Source organism: Poecilia formosa, unplaced genomic scaffold (assembly GCF_000485575.1).
Source record: "Poecilia formosa unplaced genomic scaffold, Poecilia_formosa-5.1.2 Scaffold2, whole genome shotgun sequence".
NCBI lineage: Eukaryota > Metazoa > Chordata > Actinopteri > Cyprinodontiformes > Poeciliidae > Poecilia > Poecilia formosa.
The window spans coordinates 5,482,670-5,501,779 of NW_006799941.1; the positions used below are offsets into that span (position 1 = coordinate 5,482,670).

At 38.6% G+C, this 19,110-nt stretch overlaps 1 protein-coding gene and 1 long non-coding RNA gene across 2 annotated transcripts in view; both read left to right on the plus strand.

Moving 5' to 3' along the window:
• ca16b (carbonic anhydrase XVI b) overlaps positions 1-19,110 on the plus strand; it is a 150,054-nt gene that overhangs the window by 19,901 nt on the left and 111,043 nt on the right. The window contains exon 2 of the mRNA XM_007551252.2: positions 13,923-14,027. Coding sequence (XP_007551314.1) covers positions 13,923-14,027 — 105 coding nt within the window. The remainder of the gene's footprint in view (positions 1-13,922; positions 14,028-19,110) is intronic.
• The window catches only part of LOC107836190 (uncharacterized), a 13,802-nt gene continuing 10,496 nt past the window's right edge, over positions 15,805-19,110 (plus strand). The window contains exons 1-2 of the long non-coding RNA XR_001662057.1: positions 15,805-15,816; positions 18,974-18,984. This is a non-coding gene — a long non-coding RNA (uncharacterized LOC107836190). The remainder of the gene's footprint in view (positions 15,817-18,973; positions 18,985-19,110) is intronic.

Genomic DNA, 19,110 nt, shown 5'->3' on the forward strand with positions numbered 1-19,110 from the left:
TTCCGGCTTAAAATATAAGAAATTTCACCTTCGCAGTCCCGTCTCAAACCTTGTTCCGTCCTGGTTATAGTTGATGTTAAACACTAGTGAGATTACAAAAGAGGATGCAGGAAAAGTATCAAGTGCAGTACTCATCATGGTTTTATCTGTCGTTTCTAAATCCAGCCTTCAAGTATTGATTAGAGTCCGACATCAAAGAGCATTTAAAGAGGAAGGGAGGAGGTTTTTACTGCTTGTATGGCCCTGGGCTTGCATGACGAGTCTGTTTGGAAGTGATGCATGCAAAGGCCTCGTTGCAGTGGTTTTTTTTATTTATTGCTAACGGTGACCTAAAGGTTAGGTATTTTTCATCAGTACCAGACACACGTTTTTCACCGAGGCATTTTTCTACTGGTATTTAATTCGAACCGAAACGTTTCAGTGAATTTTCAACCGCACTATAGTCGTATTTCACAGTCTGACAATTATGCTTTACTGTTTTGCTGATGCTTATTTCTAAATCATGTTACAGTAGCTCCGCTGCCATAAATTTTCAGGCTGGGTGGCCGCGCTGTGCTGCGAGCGCTCAGCTGACCTGCTAGTATCAGTGTCTTGCTCCTAGATGGACCCATTTACATTGCCAGTAATCAACCATCTCCACTCATGAGCCCCTACTAATGTGTTAGGAGTGTAATGTATCCACCAGAGGCTGCTGAATATATTTCAGAATCAATAACTAGACAATTCATGCAGGACTGCACACTATGCTTTTGAAGAATGACCTCATAAGCTCTTGGCACTTAAGTGATCCAATAGCCACATATTGAAAATTGAAAACTCACTTTAGTCAGTAAAATTTCCTGACTCTGTCCGGGCTGCTGTGTACAGTCCTGCCAGTCTCGTGTCTTGACGCAGATTTGAGAGTTGTTTATTGTAGACTGTGAGAAGTACAAGCCTTAGTTGGTCGAGTGGAGATTCACAAGCCTGATTTTTTTTGTGTAATTTTGTTAATGGTTTTCATCAGTGCTCCTGATGCACTCATCAGTAACCAGTCCAGCTTTTTAATGCATTTAATTCACTGTACGAGCATCAGCCTGCAAGCGCACTTGCCAGCCGATTGACATGGTTAAGATTTACTGTACAATTTCATCTTTTCTCAAGAGTAGCTATCGGCTGTAGATCCAGGCTGTCTGTAATTGGCTATGTTAAACATTTACTTCTCAGCAGGAAGTCATGCAGTTTTAATTCAGAAGTTGGTCAGACAATGGAGCGATTGTTCTTTACCAGGATCCTTTATAAACGGGGAATAAATGGCAGGATGTGCGTATTTCTTTTCCCTTTTCTTTCTTCTTTGTATTTAAGGAAGACAGAATACACTTGAGACTTTCATCTAGACCTTTTCGCCCACATTCTCCATCAAAGTCTGACACATGATGTACTGTGCGTCTCACTTATCCCTTGTGGTAAAAGGTTTAGGACGAGTGCAGCACACATGACACGTCGCTCCACTCAAGGCCTTCTAACTCCACGGCTTGTGTGTTATTTTAGCATGGGTATCCTATGTCAGTATTTTGCTTTTTGTCACTCTTGATTGTTTCAGACAGTCAAGCTAATTTTAATGTGAGAAATAGCTCGGGTAAATGCAAAGTGCAGTTTTCAGAGAGCAATTTAATTTGTTAGTTGTCTTAACCAACCTGGCCCTAGGCAAGAAGGTACTTGTTCCTTAGACCTAATGACTGGTTGCATCACTCCTGACGGCAGTCAAGCATTTGTCACAACTGACAAGAAATCACATAATTTTGACCCGCTCTTTTTGCAGAATTGTTTCAATTCAGCCGCATTGGAGCTTTTTTCTTGAATTAGCATTAATGACCTGTACAGGGTCATGCCAAAGTGGGTAAATTGTACCTAATTTAACTTTTTTTTTCCTGTTATTGGAGCCATTAAGAAGTGCATTTTCTCGTATACTGCGAAATCATCATTCTGTTGTATATAACCCAGTACTCACAAGCTGAAGATCACAAACTGATCGGCCATCCTCCTTCAAGGTTTTCTGGTAGAGAGCATTGATCCATCAGTCGTCTGTATGCTGAAGCAGCAAAACAAATCACACCATCACCACCATTTTTGGTGTCTGTTATGTCTTTATTCTTGCAATAATCAGACTTGGGGCTGGTTTGTAATTATGAAACACAGTTTTTATCATTTAAGTCATGACTTAGTTACAAGGGTTATTTGTTTTTTGCACAGTGGAAGTTGGTTTCAAAAACTTTCATTCCCCTTAATAAATAGGGCCATGAATTTGAGACTGCTTTTTGTATTTCTTCAGGTTAACATTGTCTAATGTACCGTTTTATTTGAATCATCTGAGACACTTAGGTGGAATAAAAAGACAAAAAAATTCTGTAAGGAAGCAAATGCTTTACCATAGCACTGTACCGTCTTCTGGAAGCAGAAAAAAAACTCCCTATGAACGCAGACATCTGACCTCTGGGCATGTTGAGGGCTGCTGACACGTTCGGATTTGATTATAATGAGATGGCCTTATCGAGTTTTTCACCAGATAAGTTTAGACAAAAGACTGCAGAGCAAGTGTGGCATAATGAGAATGTCAACTGTGCCTCCTTTGCCCTTCCTCTTATTCTACTGCTTTGTTGTTCAAGTTCGATAATGAAACACAAACAAAAATGTTTTTCTTTTTTTTTTTGTTTGGGAGAAAATTCAAGGCAGCAGTGCACACAGTGCTCAACAATCGTGTACATCTGGCTTCGTTTCCGGACATATTGAAAAGTTAGCTTTGACTTTCTGCCTCTTCACTGTGTCTCCTTGTCTCTACATCTCAATATGAATTAGTATTTGAGGCTGTTGGCACCCTCTGATGCCCTGACAAACATGCAGTAGCACTTCCTGTCAATTACCACGATGAACAAAAAGCCTTGACAGGTGTGAGAACATGCACGCAGATATGCTCATGCTTACAAAAAAAAAAAAAAAATGACAACGAGAAGATGTGAAGGATTTATTTATTTTTTTTATCAGTCGAGGAAAATGATTTTTAACACTTAAGTTAATTGGGTTAATTTTACTGTAACACGGCTCCATTTCTCTGGCCCAGGGATGCCGATGGATGCCTCTTTGCTGAAACTGCTCATTTGCGTTTAGCTGTGCCGGTCTAAATATCTGCATTGGGATTTGAGTTGTGTTATTATTTCATAGTTTGGTGTTTTCGCCCCGAGGCCCGGCTCCCTCTGTGCCGTATCTCTGGCTGATCTTGGCATTTCTCGTGTTCCCGAGGTCCTTGGTGTGACTCGAACACTTCCGGGGGATATCTTGCAACATTTCCCACTTGCTGAGGAACGAGAAACGCGTGTGCTTACAAGATCAAGCTCCACTTATTTTTATTTATTTATTTATTTATTTTTTTCCTTCCAGAGCTTTTCTGCCTAAAAGAGGCATCGATTTTTATTCCTTCCATTTTTACTACGTTGGCTTGTAGTCTTGATGCACTGCAGATAGACTGAAATATTTGGCATTAAAAAGAGCACATTTGAAATTTAGGTGTACTTGTCATAAAGATATGAGTTTAACAGCAAACGGAGCAGATGTCCTTATATTTCACAGTTGACACTCTGCATCGGAGATGAGTTTGTCCTAGACAGCAGCTGTCTCTGGCCGTATGCACTTTTTATTTTTTGTCTTCCTCCCTCCTCATACATGGCAATTTTAGATCATAACTCCTCCCTTCACGCACTCGTGACGCCTGCAAAACTTCTGCTTTGCATGATTTCAGACGGAATAATGTAAACGCTGTTTAGACCGTAGTTTGTCTAATTAGTAAGTTTAATGAAATGCATTCTCTCCCGCGCTTAATTATAGGGACGAGTTGGGAAAACAGAGATGGGTGACGGATGTGGGCTGTGCTGCCCTCTCCAGCAGCAACTGCTGTCAAAATGGCCGTATGTAGCCTGAATGTAAAGCAGGACAATGTTGAGGCGGAATGTCAAAACTGTGACAACACTGATGTGCCTGGAAGTATCTGCTTCGCATAAACACACAATTAATCATGCCGACTTCATTAGAGATGTGGAGATAATGGGAAAACATGTTATTAACTAAAATGAATGCTCTTTGAGATGTTGTCAGTTTTGTTTTGTTTTTCATAAACTATTGTTTTATTTTTCAGAACTAGTGAGAGTGCCTCAGTATATAATGGAAGTGAGCTTATGTAATTTCCCATAATGCACTGATCTTCTTTTAAATGATAATGGATTTTGGGGAACATAATGTAACACCAGAGCTGGCGCACAACAAGGGAATTATTTGCATCTTTTCAAATCCAAAGCTAAAAGGGAAAAATAATAGCAGCCACAGACTCTTCTAAAAGATGACATTGTTCTTTTTAATCAAACTTGATTAAAAAGTAAAACCTTTTTAAGGAAGATTCTTAAAATGATTTTTGGGTAGTATGTTAAACTAAAAAAATTGGCAAAAAAATCTAACTATTAATTTGACTTCTTATAATCCATTTAGTAAATGAAAAGTTACAAAAAATGAAATTACTTGCCACAGTGGGCAATAAATCATAACACAAGTCAAAATGTGCCATTTTGTACTTATACTTTATTGTGTTTTGTGTGTAGAAACAATAAATAGGTAATCTGGGTGTAGATGAGACAAGATGGCATGTCATTTAATAGGATGTGTGTGTTGATCTTTCTGAGTCACAAACTGCAGACAAACTTGCCTTTTTTTTTAGTACACCATCACCTAACATGCATACTTTGAATAATTCTACATTTAATTTGTGTACATCTATTCAGTTGGTAAAATCATCTGTTCTCTACTTATTAGCATGTTAAATCCAAATCCTGTTAAATTATTGCACCTTACCCAATTCATGAGGTCTACTTCCTGTTTGCCTGTGACATGTATCTGAGCTACTCTCCAGCATAGACAAAACAGGAGAACATGTTATGTAATGTAACCTGAATGTATGTTGATCTCCAAAAAAAAAAGGAAAAAAAGGTTGTGAATATCTTCAGCTATTACGATGATTAAAGATTAAACAACTGGGACTGTGACAAAAAACTCCAGAGGAGTGGAGAAGTTTAATTTGCTACTGTGCACAGTGAGAAGAATAGTAATGGAGGTCAGACATGTTGCAAAGCTCACTTTAAAAAGAAGTACGGAAAATGTTCAGTTTGACATCATGTTATTTTAATAAAACACAAATTTATTTGAAGGCTTCTTTACCCATTTGTACGAGGACCATGAACAAATGCGGAGGGAGCTGCACATCATATACCCACACGTGTTGATATGAGCTTCATAGAGCACTGGGCTGGAGATCTCAAGTTTAATGAAACTCTATTAAAAATACATCATTACACTATCACATGCCGTTTCATTCACATGAACATCGGCTTTCCACTTTATTTAAAGTAAGTCCCAGCATACGTCACCCTGCTGCAACCGATAAACGTTATCAGTGGTGGTTATTTGAAATATGATTCTTCACAAGTCCACTTTTTACCCCCCTTTTTAATGTGCCGGGTTTGCTTTAGAGCAGCAGTGTCTAATTTCTAATTCGAAATAGTGATACTTGTAATAAAACTGTGTATTTTGCCCACATTTTTTGAAAAAAAAAAAAAAAATCCAACTTGAATAAAAATAAGATCTGCTGTACAAGACAGGAGGGTTCAATGTTATCAGGGGATCTGGCAATAAACGCAAACATATAGAATATTGAAAGCTTTATCCTTTCAAGCCAAATACCTTGACTGTGGACATGTTGGCACAATAGATAAGCTGATGATTCCTTGCGTGAAGGCTTTTCAGTGCTGCATATATGAAGGTCCTCCCTTTTTTTGTTGAAAAGCGAACAGATTGCTTATCAGATCCGACGGTTGTTTTCTCTGTCAATAACCGGGTCAGCATGGTGGGCAGCTCCATCCTACACTTGCATTAATTGACCACAGTAAGTGGGTTCTTGAAGCTTGTGCATCTGTGCATATCTACAAATTAGAATATCATGAAAAAAGTTTATTTTTGCAATTCGGTTCAAAAGTATGTTTATAAGGAAACATTTCAAGCATTTACATCTGTTACTTTTACTGGTTATGAGTTAGAGGAGCTAATGGAAAATCAGTTTCTCAGCAAATAGGAATATAACATAAGAAGAAATAGATTTTTTTTTTTCAAAGATACACAATACTTTGAAGACTACTGACTTTACAGTGTTGGTGGGCAATTATCATTTGTTTACCACCGTCTTGAATTAGACACATAAGACCCAGTCATCGTTTAATTTTATCATTGATGATTTGTGGAACAGTGTCATCTGCTGGTGATGAGCCTCTCCGTTTTGTCATGGTCAAAATCTACATGTTCACCTATTTTAGTTCACATCATACCTCCCTCGTCTGACTTCATAGACATTTCATTCTCCAGCCAGATTTTACAGCCGGCTCAACAGACCGTTTTTAGCCCTGCTGCCTTGGAATCCGGACCTATGGAGTTTGCAGGTTCATCCTGTGCATCCAGGGGTTTTCTCTGGGTACCTTTGGGCCTCCTTCTACGTTCCAACATGCCTTTTAGGCCTTAGCTCCTCTTGATCAGTAACATCCAGACATTAGCATTACCTTAGCAGAGCCACAGGATGAGCACCTCCATGTTATGCTGCACCATTGCAGTATTTCATGCAAAAAAAAACAAACAAAAAAAGAACAAACTGACTGCTGAGTACAGATACTGCACAGTATTTGTTTTAATTTTTCTTTTTTTTAAAATCTTATTTAATATTCTTTTTGAGAACAAGACTTTTGGGGTTCCTTTAGCTTTAAGCCAAAAATCAAAAGTAACCAAAATAAATACCTGGGATTTGCGACTGCATTGGTAATCTTGAAATGAGTATCACTTTTGAATTGAATTGATGAAATAAATACACTTTTCTATCATTTTCAAAGCTTTAAACACGGACCTGTAATTTGAGTGAAACTGTAAGAAATCAGCTGCTTTTGAGAGTGTGAACCAACCAAATAAAATCCTGCTGGTGACATAAATGTGCCACACATCTGATCCTAACACCAGTGATTGATATTTTAACGCTGCCCCCCAATGACTAATGCAAGTTAAATGCTCCTGTGGTTGTTGTTAGGCTGCTGTTTTTCAAGGGCTCTCAGGGGTTCTTGGCTTGTTGTTGCGTGTGATATTATGGAACAAATAGTGGGGCTTAATGGTGGTGTAGATGATTTAACAGCCCTCGGGGCGTTGGAAAAGGAAAATGATTTTGCAGGAATATACAGTGTACAAAGTGTTTTTTTTCTGTAGCTCTTTTGAAATCTTTTTTTTTTTTTTTTCCCCTTTTTGTTTTGTCTGCTGGTTCCCCCCCAAAAAAACAACAACAAAAAAAACAATATCAAAGTAAGAACCCAGGCCAAAGCAGCTGTATGTATTGTCTCATTTAAACTACTTGTTAAGCTACATAATTCAGCAGTGTTTTCAGATTTATGCGTGTTTGTTTGAGTGCAGCAGAGCTCCTCCGTCTCCTTCAGGCCCAGCACCGACTTCGTTGTCTGCTCTGCTCCATCAGAAATGCTGTGGCTTTAATCCTTTGCCCACAGGGGACGGCTGACATGGATGTGTGTAAACTGTTGACATGGTGCTGTCTCCTATGCTCTCTGATCAAAGACTGTGCAGCCCTCCTGTTTCACAACCTGCCTTCAAATATGCTCCAAGTCTCAGTCTCCAAGCCTCCCTCCCTCTCCGTTTCACACTTCAGGTTAACCCATGTATCACCGTAATAAATCGCTACATCTGATAATAAAGCAGCTCCGTTTATGACTGTACTGGAGGAGGCTCGGTGACCTCCCTCCAAGCAGTGAATTTGATTTGGGGAAACAGGGTGCAAGTGTCTCGTGGCTTGGTAGAGGGCTATTTTTTTGGAGACACTTATGTGCTGACTTAAAGTGCAAGAAAAGATTTGGCTGGATGTTGTGCTTACTTTAATTAATCCTTGGTAATGATGCAACTATTAGTAAGAGCTCAGCTCATCTTAAATGGGCTGGAAGTGTTTGCGTGAATGCGTGTGTGTGTGTATGTGAGAGAGAGAAAGAGAGAGAGGGATTGAGTTTATATTTAATGTCAGTGTAGATTCTAAGTTTTGCAGGTCATGCTTATCCTAACTGCTAGAGCAGAAGTGAGCTTGGAATAGTTTGCTCATTCCTAGCATTCCTAGCCTGTCTTGAAAAGCATGGAATCTATTTTGATCATTTTCCAAACCTGGATAAGTGTGGAAAAAAAAAAAAAAATCCAATAGAGTGGAAAAATGTTGGACTTTACAGACTGTTTCCCTTGTTCTCCTTTGCTAAGGATAAAAATAATTATGTTGTAGAGGATTTTATTTTTTATTTAAATTACATTTTAGCCTTGATTTGCTACTTACAGTTTTGACATTTTATTCATCAGTATTGTAGTTTTTGTCCTAACAACTGAACGCATGCATATTCAGAAATCTAAAAAGGGTATTTTCACCACTTTTCTGAAGTCTAGACAACTGGACCAGTGGTTCTTCAGCTGAGACTGGTTAAAATGCCAATCAAAAGAACAAAGGAGTTTTTCTTTCACAAAAACTAAAAGGCGAATAATGCTACTCTAGTCCTTATTTGCAAGTATTTTGAAGTCCAAGAAGGAGATATTTGAAAAGAAGCGGCTCTAATTTTCTTCAGATGCCAGGCAAGCAGTGAAATGGCCCTCCGCCGCATTATTTTGTTTTGGGATTCGTGGAATCTACCGATAAAACCCAGTTACTAATCAAGCAGTTCATATTTTCTACTCAAATGTTGAGAATTTTCTTCAACCTCCAGGAAAATAAAAAGGAGGAGAGTCAAGGCTGGGTAGTGTGTGTGACACCTTAAGTCAGCTCCTCTTTTATTGTAGGTCTTTTCCAGTAAATGCAGGTTTCCTTTTTTCGTGCAACGCTTTCGACCCAGTCCCGTTACACCTTTGTTGCGCATCAACATAGCGTTCACAGAGGCGGATTGGAGGTTAAAGTTGATCCACCGCCCACATGCCTCTGAGCCTGTAACAGAAGTAGTTAGGGAGGCAGCTTTGCTTATGTGCAAAGTGGGAGGTGGCACATGCAACAGTATGCTCCAAGAAGCCCTTCTGTTAACTCCGCTGATTTTGTGCTACCGACTTCTTTTTCCGAGCGCAGGGCTGACCCAGCTCGCTTTGATCTGGGTGAATTAGCAAAGAGGATCAGTAGGTAGTCATAAAGGAAGTCGATACTGTAGTGTTTAACCACTGAGTGAAAAGGTCTGTCGATGGCTTTCTGTAGACCCATTCCAAAACACTTTCCCACTGTTCGTACATTTTTCATCAGCACCATTCAAAGTGTGTCCTTGAGGTGCAGGAAGACTGTTGAGTTTTGACCTGATAAACTCAATAAGCTGCTCAAGCCCAGCTGTCATCAACCAGGAATGATTATGAAAAAACAAACAAACAAACAAAAAAAAAAACAACAAAAACTATAACCTTGAGTATTTTGGTCAATGCTGAAGGCAAGATTACTTACAATGGTTTTACAAATTTTTTTTTGTTGTTTTTTTTGGGGGGTGCGGGGGGAATATAACATCTACTGCAGCCAAAGAACAGTGAACTTTCTTGAACGTGAATTTCCCCCCCCCCCCCCCGATATCTTCTTCCTTTACTACAACCTGTGTGTAAAGTGTGATACAGGAAACCTGTAAATGCAGTGCTGCCTAATTGAACTGAAGGCTTTTAAATATATTTTAAGGGCCAGAGAACCAAAGACTATTTCTAGGGTTTTACTGCTATTTCTTTTTATTATATTTTTAGGTGAGTTATTTTATACATTATACTGACTGTACTCTGTTTTAGCATACTGTGAAAGTGAAACGGGATCCCCATGTCTTAATATGATTTACCTGTCTAAATAAAGTTAAAAAACAAATATATTCAACTATAGACCACTGTATTAAAATGTATTTTAAAAAATCATAAAAATAGCGTACTTAAGTGATTCCCGGTAAACAAAATGCTAAATAGAAAATACACATTTTCTATTTGGATTTTGTTATGATCAAAATCCAGAATCATAACAAACCATCAAGGAATAGAAAACATACAATTTGTGTAAAACAAAATTGTTTTAAAGTAAAAACCAAAATATTTCGGCTCATTAATTACTTTTTTAGTTCTGCTGAGCTGAAACAAAGAATATGACGCCCTGTTTCGTTTCAGTTTTCAACTTAGAAAAGAAAATCTTTCCACCATGAAAGTTCCTGCTTGAGACTTTTTATTGCAATGTTGGCAAACTCATATTTAATAAATTGGATTAGTGAAAAGGTTATTTATTTCAGAAACTAATTACACACAGAGGGATGTTTTCAAGTCTATTTCACTTAGATGTGATGATTTTCCACTTAAAGGTTAGGAAAAGTCAATTCATAAATACTTTCTAGATTCCAAAGGGAAGTCAAATGGTTGTTGTAACTCATGCTGTCTAAAGAGTTGTGGATACTTATGGCTCCTGTAGCAGTCTGTATTGCTGCAAATCTGACGAAGCCTCAGACTGAAGTCACTGTCTTTTGTGACAGTCTAATGATGAGGATGGTGTTTGTTATCCATAATTTTCCTGATTTTATGTAAAATCCTTCTTTGCGCCATCATTTCCACTGGTTACTCAGCAGTCCCCAGAACAGAAACACCCTTCTTTATCAAGTTGTTGAGCCTTTTCATGTCCCTCTCTTCTCAAGCCCTTTCATAATGTGGTCAATAGGGGTTTAGTCATTGATTACTTTTGGGTCAGTTTTCAATTGATACCGGAACCAGGCGGGGTGTCTTCCACGGAAACAGAACCTTCTCGTGCATCAGGTGATGGTTGAAGAGGTGCTGCAGAATCCCACAGAGCTGCTCTGCACAGGACTCTGGTGCTAAAACTATCTGGACCTGCAGCCTCTCTCCAGCTGCCTATTCACCTGACTTCTAGATACAGAAACCTGGTAGGAGGAGGGAGCAGCAGCATTTTCTGATTTGGTTGATGGCCAACTTGTAGAAGCAGAAGAGTCCATGACTGAGATGGAGGATAAAACATGTGAGGTTTGACAGGAAAGCTGTGGGTCAGAGGAGTTTGGGACGCCTGCTTGGCTGGGGGCAGGAGAGGAGGACGATGATGAGCTTGTTCCTGAACTGAACCTATTGAAGAATGTGTTCAGCTCACTTACTCCGTTCACACTTCCATCTGCCTGATCCTCCTTTTGCTTGAAGCCTGTGATCTTCTTCATCATCATCTTTGACTACACCTTTGATAATGTTCTACAACACAATTTTATACAAATATAGCAAGATAAGAAACCAAGCTCTGAGAAATAACCGTCTAGGACCGGGAGGCAAAAACTATGCTTACCTTTTCAAGAAATAACATCTGCCAAATGGTTAAATACTTTTAATTTGGTGCATTTCTGCCACCTTCTGGTAATTTATGCAGCTTTTTTATCATCAGAAGCCAGTGAATAAAAGGATAGGATTTGCATGGTGCGAAAATCATTACCGATTGCTGTATGATAACATTATTTGTCTTTTAGAACAAAGAAGGAAAATCTACTTGCAAGTACTCTGAATGTGTTGACAAGCTGATAACTTCAAATATAACCTGCATTATAAAGGTAGCGGAGGAGCCCGGGGAGGGGGAGTGGGGGTTTCCACTGTTCTGGAGTTACATTAACACTCACGAGACTGGTGCCAAGCGTGATAGAAAACAGTTGTCATGGTTACAAAGTTGGGGGTGTGCAATTTTAAAGCATTTAAACCTGCAGCAATTTTTTTTACAAAAATCCTACTGAGCTAGAGTTGTGTGACAATGAACTAAGACACAATGAGATAGCTTTGTTTGAATGGCTTTTATGTGGTTTTAATACAATCAAATATTGTGCCAGGCTGCAAGTTTATAAAGGTAACAAGTGTGAATGAAGATTTACAAAACAACCACAGTTTTGTAGTGCAATCTGTAACCAGTCAAAGTTAATAAAATAAAAATAATCAAAGAAAAAAAGCAATAGAAAAAATTACAACCATTTAAACACGGATGCTTATTTGGTTTTGTTTTAGCCTTTTCTGCTCTTCTCTTCACAAGGAACGATGTTTCCACATTTCCTCGCCCCCATATGAGAGCAGGGGGAAATATTAGCCAATGTCCAGATTTTAAATGCAACTGCAAGTTCTGACTGCTCAGAGCGACAGAGAACACTCTTGTTTTGCTTGTGCACCTGATTGACAATGACAACAGCTAGACTGCCTCTTCTCCACTGGCACTGTCTTCAGCCCTTGCAGAGTGAATTTTCCCCGGTGAGTTTGACTGTTGCAAGTCTCGGGCTACGCTCTAGGGAGTGTGGATGCTAAAGGACAATTTGTGCCTCTAGCACTCGCTGTAATTCTGTTGACAATGTTTGATTTCAGTTTTTTTTTTTTTTCTTCCATCGAAGTAAAAGAGACATTTGTGCCTAAAAGACTTGAGGATGATTGCTTACACCCCTGACTGCACAGGCGGCCTGCATTTTACTAATTAGTTATTGTATTGGTGTTTTTGTATGGAGACTGTTGAAATGTTCGTACAATTATTCATATATATTGACCGTCCACCCAGTTTCGTTATTTTTCTTCTCTCGGCTGAAGTGCTTCTATAAAGGTTGTGTTGGATTCTGAGTATGAAAAAGCAGGAAACAATCATTCGTGCTGTTCAAGAGGCTCCACTTGTTTTCTGCAGAGCTCTAAAGCCCTGATGGTGGTAATTATCACCCATTAATGCTTTGTGCCAAAATGGCACCTGGGTTGAAAACTGAGATTTTTTTTCTTTCCTATTTGTTCAGAGCTGCTTCTATGTCTGCTTCACTTGTGATGCTATGCATTGCATTGCATTGCTTCTTTTTTCTGATTAATTTAGCAAATGGATTGATGTCAAAACTATATGAGATCACTGAGTTTAAGTATCCTACCTGTTATTTCAAGACGCTAGTGGAAAAAAAAAAAAGGCAGATGCTAATTTTTCTGCATAAATGCTGCAATGCACATAAATGTGTAGGAAGAATGTTTAATATATGGGTTTATAAACTATAATCTCAATCTGTATCATCAGTGTGGTCCTTTGCCAAAGGTTTCACAATTTACAATCTTTTTTTTTTTTTTTTTTTTTGGTTAATTTTGCAGGTAAATTATCCTATTGACAAAATTGAGAAAATAACGCAGTGCAATATCATTAGTAAATAATTCAAGGATGTTATCAGTTATGGTAAATCTAAATTTTCCTCACTCTGAACCGTCTTTTTCATGTGTACATTCAACACTCTCCATGACCTTTAGCATTTTGGGCACTGTAATCTGTGTGGGCATCTACTGCAGCGAGACTCCATCCAACAGTCTGACTATTGTGCTGGCATGCAAGGTGTGAACTTATAACAGTGAGGAGGTATTGGCCAACTACTACTGCATTCCAAAAAGTCAAGGGAAATGAGATTCAGCCTCAACTGCTGCTGAAAGCATAAAAACAGCAGCATTTTTAGAGTTAAAATATTCTATGGCACACAATATTGGAAGACTTTAAAAGAGATTTTTTTTTTGTCTAGATTCATAGTTGCGACTGTGTCTCTCTGCTTATTTGTGTCTCTACATTAGACATTCGACACCAACCATAACTGTATGGTTTATCTCTGAGCTGGGGTCTGTTTGCTTCAGGTGTGAGCAAGGTCATTGATGATGCTGGCGATGTGTTGTTTATTCCTTCTAAATCCAGACACGTATGCTAATTCCATTGACGCCAGATGCTTTATTCAGACATTTTTAGTAGATTAATGATTCTGTTTCCCCTCTGTTCGTAAACTTCCCTTTGCCCCAGCGGATTTCCTGACCTCCATCTCTGTCCCCCACAGTTGCATCGGGTGACCAACCTCGCTTCACTGGAGGCAGCCGTCCTGGGAGCACCGGCGTAATGAGGGAGAGGAGGACAGCTGGTGACCCCTACTGGTCCTATTCAGGTGAGCTCTCATTCCTGGTATGGCCAGAGAGCCTGAAACGGAGAGAAAATAACTCGCCAACCTCTCTGACTTGTCTCTCACATCCCTGTTTTTGTCCTCTGTTTTGGCAGAGACCTTTGCTCCCTTCTTATTGGAATATCCAGAGAGGCTGATCTAGGTGTTTTAGTATTCACATAATGCATACCTGAGCTGTATATTTTCATCACTCCTAATAACCATAATTAAACTAATGCATTGGGGAGAGAAACTGAGACATATGGCAAAGTGATTTAATGTTCCAAATGTTAATGCTGTATTATTATGTTGCAGCCTACTGTGTTTAACTATTAATAATGAATCGACTTCTCTTAAAATGGATTTATTGCACGTTTAATTAGGTATGTAAACCGTAAACACAGAAATAGTGCAAGTAAAAATGTATGCAAATGCAGTTGAAACACGGTATTTTCCTACACTGGATGAAAGACACGAAACGTTTATATTTCACTCTCTGGTATTGGATTAAGCCAGACTTTAGACCTCGTGGAAATTACAATTAAAAATGTTTTATGTTTGTGGAACACTTGATTAATCAAAGACTTTTTGAGAATTTGACACTTATCGCCAAGGTTTGAAAGATTCATTCATTTTCTTGTAGAATTGAGAAAACTAAGATTACAATAGAATAGCCAAAATAGTTAAAGCTAAATAAGTGATTTATTGTCATATTCATTTACATAGATTTCTTTAATAATGGGCAGCATTGCCTTCCACAGTGCCTAGTTATAATTTGGTTCAATTGTCGCCCATTCCTCCTGACAAAACTGGTGTAACCGAGTCAGGATTTGAGGCCGCCCTGGTTACACACACACCTTTTCAGCTCTGGCCACTCATTTTCTGTAGGAATGAGATAAGGATTTTGCAACGTCTGCAACACAAACCATCACTTTGTTGTCCAACAACCAGTTTGTCACTAATTTGGATGTTTGTTTAATTTTAGTGCTCCAAATGTGATCAAGAAAACATTGCTAGCATTGCTAATGCCTCATTAGCATTAGCTTAAGCTTCCTTTATTGCTGCCACACTTACAGCAACATGATACTATCATTCCTGTACTTCACAGCCAGTTGGTAAAAGTGTTTTAAAATAAAGTTACTATTTTAGCCCAGTGTGATGCCTGTGATGTTAAAAACTCCACACTGTTGCTCTGAACTTCACCAATACTTATTATCTAGTCAATTTAAACAGCTTACATTATTTTTTATACCCACAGATTTATCTGTTGTCTAATTTGTTAACATGCCACCACTTCTAAAAATAATATCTATGTTGATAAATACTTTTTTTGTTCCTGGTTCCACTTTTGGTTAATTACCTTCAGCCTGTAATAATACTTTTTTTTTTTAAACAAATTTTACAAAACAGTGATAATATTAGTATTAGTATATTATTAGAACTGCTAAGGACTGGCGACGTGTCCAGGGTGTACCCTGCCTCTCGCCCACTTACCACTGGAGATTTGCAACAGCACCCTTTGCAACCCATTTTTTTCTCATTTTCATCTCCCATTGTCATTTCATCATAAAACACTGTGGCAATGTTTTATTAAAATTTAGAAAAACTCAACAGGTTAATGTATTTTCACTCTACTGTTTCTACATCTGCAACGAATGTTTCGCAATTAAAGACTATTGTTACAACTAATTGTAGATTCTTTAAATGCATAGTAATCATAGTGTATGTAAACATATGAGTTTGAACGACGTATTGGTAAAAATATTTTAACAAAAAAAAAAAAATCTCCAGCGTTGTTTTGACATTTTAGCAAATTGTGCCTTTTTTATACACTGTATGTAATTATGTGGATTCATTACTGTTTGTATGAATATTTTGTGATGTTCATTTTAATTTTTAGGTTGCTCATTTGGTAAGCAATTCAGATAGGCATGTTCTGTCGGAACACCTCTGCTCTCTCAATCACAAACATCCACAGCCATGCAAACACAGTCCAGGGTCGACTATCAGGCAGTGCCGATGGGAAATCTGGGTTGTGTGCTCTGGTTGAGGGCACCTCTCTGAAACAGCTCAGGGAAGGAGCACTTGTATTTACAGGTCCAAAAACACCACATTGCAAATAATGTGCTCAGTCCCACTGCCACTGGAGTGCATCGGAGCTCTGAAAATTATTACACTGATGGAATATTTTGTCTTGGGTGCTGCGGTTGTGAGTAAAATAGCAAAAAAAAGAGAAAATCGTGGTTTCAGAGAAGAAAATTGTGCACTTCACAGTAGAGAAGCGAGGTATGCTCCGTTTGGATTCACGTTTGTTTGGTATTCACGTCACTCCTAACAGTGGCCTTCGGCTGCCTCAGTTGTCTGGTAGAGGCAGTGAAAGACTGTCTGCTTTGGCTATCCAACCATGACAGCTCTCTCACTATGTACAAGGTATGTGGACTCGATAATAAGAATCTTAATCACTTCAAACACGCTTTTATTTTTCTCAAATCCTTTATGCACAAAACTTATGTGTAGATGGTCAGACGAGGCCACCTTTTATGTTGCCGTGCGTCTTATCACAGAGAGGATTGAATTGTCTGTGATCTAAGGGACATTTTTAATGATTCAACATGATGGTAGTAAACGTGTTTTGACTTGGGCGAGTGGCTGTGGTTAAAATAAAAATGGCAGCTGGTGCAGATCGAGATGATAACATCGCCCAGCTAATTAGCTAGTGAGCCACCAAAAACTTGGCAGTATTTTTCATTTGATAAATTCATTTTCTAGAAGAGAACTTGAGCTCCAGCCCCATTGTGAATAAATAAAAGAAACCAGCACAAGACACATTTAAAATTGATTTAAAGGACATAAATGTCAATCAGAGGGATGATTGCTGACTTCTCAGATGTTTATAATACAACCATTGACACCCTTCACATTGTTATTTTTAAGAAGATGCCTTTTCACAGAGCTGTATCTATGGAAGCAGGATATATTAATGGAAAGTCAAGTGAAAGGATAAAGTGTGATAGCAAAGGGTTCCTAAGCAACAGGGGTAATTTTAGAGCACTTCACGCATCCCTTCACTAACAAGCTTTATGAAGATGCTGATTTTGATATCCAGGACGACTTTACACCGGCCCTCAGTTTCAAAAGACAGTACTTTAGTTACTATGGTAATGCTGTATTTGACTGGCCAATTCTCCTCACCCCAAGCCCCATAGAAACTCTGTGGGGCATTGTCAAAAAGGAAGATGATGCACACCAGACCCAACAATGGATTCGAACTGAAGGCCCTTATTAAAGCAACCAGGGGTTCCTTAACACCTCGCAGAACCAGAGCTGATTGCCTCCATGCTGCAATGATACTGTAACTGTTGCAAAATTAGCCTGGAAAAATATTAGGTGTAAAGTACACAAACATACTTTTCAGTAGGCATTTCTATATTAACGTATATTTTTAAGGGTCAGAAATGTGAATGATTGAAATTGGGGTTTTCACAAGCTGTTATAGGCATAATTACCCTTGCAATATATCACTGTGTGTTTGCTGAATCTACAAATTGAGTTATGTATATATTTTTATTTTGATGGATTGTAATATTTAGTTGCACAACCACACTTTTCCCTTCTGGTCAACTTTCCAACTGTATTGGATGCAGCCAACTTCTTAAGCAGTGATCCTATATGAATAATCTATTTTGTGGAAAGTATCAGTGAATGTCTGCTGGACAACTATCAAGACAAAAATCTCCCTAGTGATTGCATAATGCATAACTTGGCCATCATTTTTCTCTATGTAAAAATGAATCTTTTTTATTGGCTTTTGATTATTTTCTGAGAAAATAAACTTTACGTTTTTTTTAGTCAATCTTAATTCCCAAATACGTCACTATGTTGAACGTCTTTAAAATACATTTTACTTTTTCAATTTGATTACAGAAATAAATAAAATGTTTTATATATTGAAGGTATATTTCTTATTCAATAATTTTAATATGTGTCTGTGCAGACCAGGCTGCAGACTGGCTTAATATTTTTATTTTCTTTTATACTCAGCACTTGTGCTTGCTTTATGCAGAGAAGAATGCATACTTAGCAATATAAGAGCTGAAAGATTTAGGAAAACAACATCTTAAAAAACAAAACAAAACAAAAAACTTAATGTTGAACTTTAGCTTAAGAAGAAGAAAAAAAAAAACCTGCCTGTCTTGAGTTGAATTTTGGACATTCATTTCATGTCTGCACTGACCACCAAGTCCCACTCGCGAAGGCAGCTGGCTGATTGTGCTCTGGAAAAAAGGGAAGCATTGAGGGAACACAGAACTGTCCATTACTTTGGGAATGTAATTAGCGGCTAAGGCTGTGACTGGGAGACAGACCAGCGTGCCTTAGCAGCTAAATGGTTATTAAGGGCATTTGCTCTGTGCAAGTGAGTGTAACAGAAATGCACGCAGCGGGCGTGTGCCTCAAGCTAGAACGTACTTGTGCAAGTCAGGCTTCAACCCTTAAGAGTCAGACACACATAACATATAGAAGAGCAAGCCTCTCTTTTCTACTCATTGTGTAGCCCACCAGCATCAACTGCTGCAGGGGAGAGACGTTTGAAGAATGTGGAGCAACATGAGCTCTAGAGAGTAAGTTTTGAGTCCTTCATTTAGTTCAGGTCTGATTTTGCAGCTGGATGTCTATTTTAGATTGAAATTCTTCTTTTTTTTTCAGATTCATATTTGTTCATCTATTAGACATATTGTTAGAGGTGTTTCATGTTTAGCAGCAACACTTTATTTAGGGTTTCAGAGCCTTTTTTGTCACACGGTCCTCAGCATAAAGGTGCAATGCGCACAGTGCAGTGAGAACTCTTATCGGTCCATGACATGTCTCCTTCCTGTGTGCTTTGATTATGAACCTCCATGCAAGGAGGCTTGAAACCCACACCTTGAAACTTGATTAAAAGTTATTTAAGGCAGGCCCTGAGCTTGTGTGTGTCTGTGTCTGCAAGTGCACATGTGGAGGCATTTTTCATAAGAGGGATGATATCATACTCACCATAAGACTCCCACAGGAACAGGGCTATGCATCATCCCCCCTCCCCCCTTTTTTATAT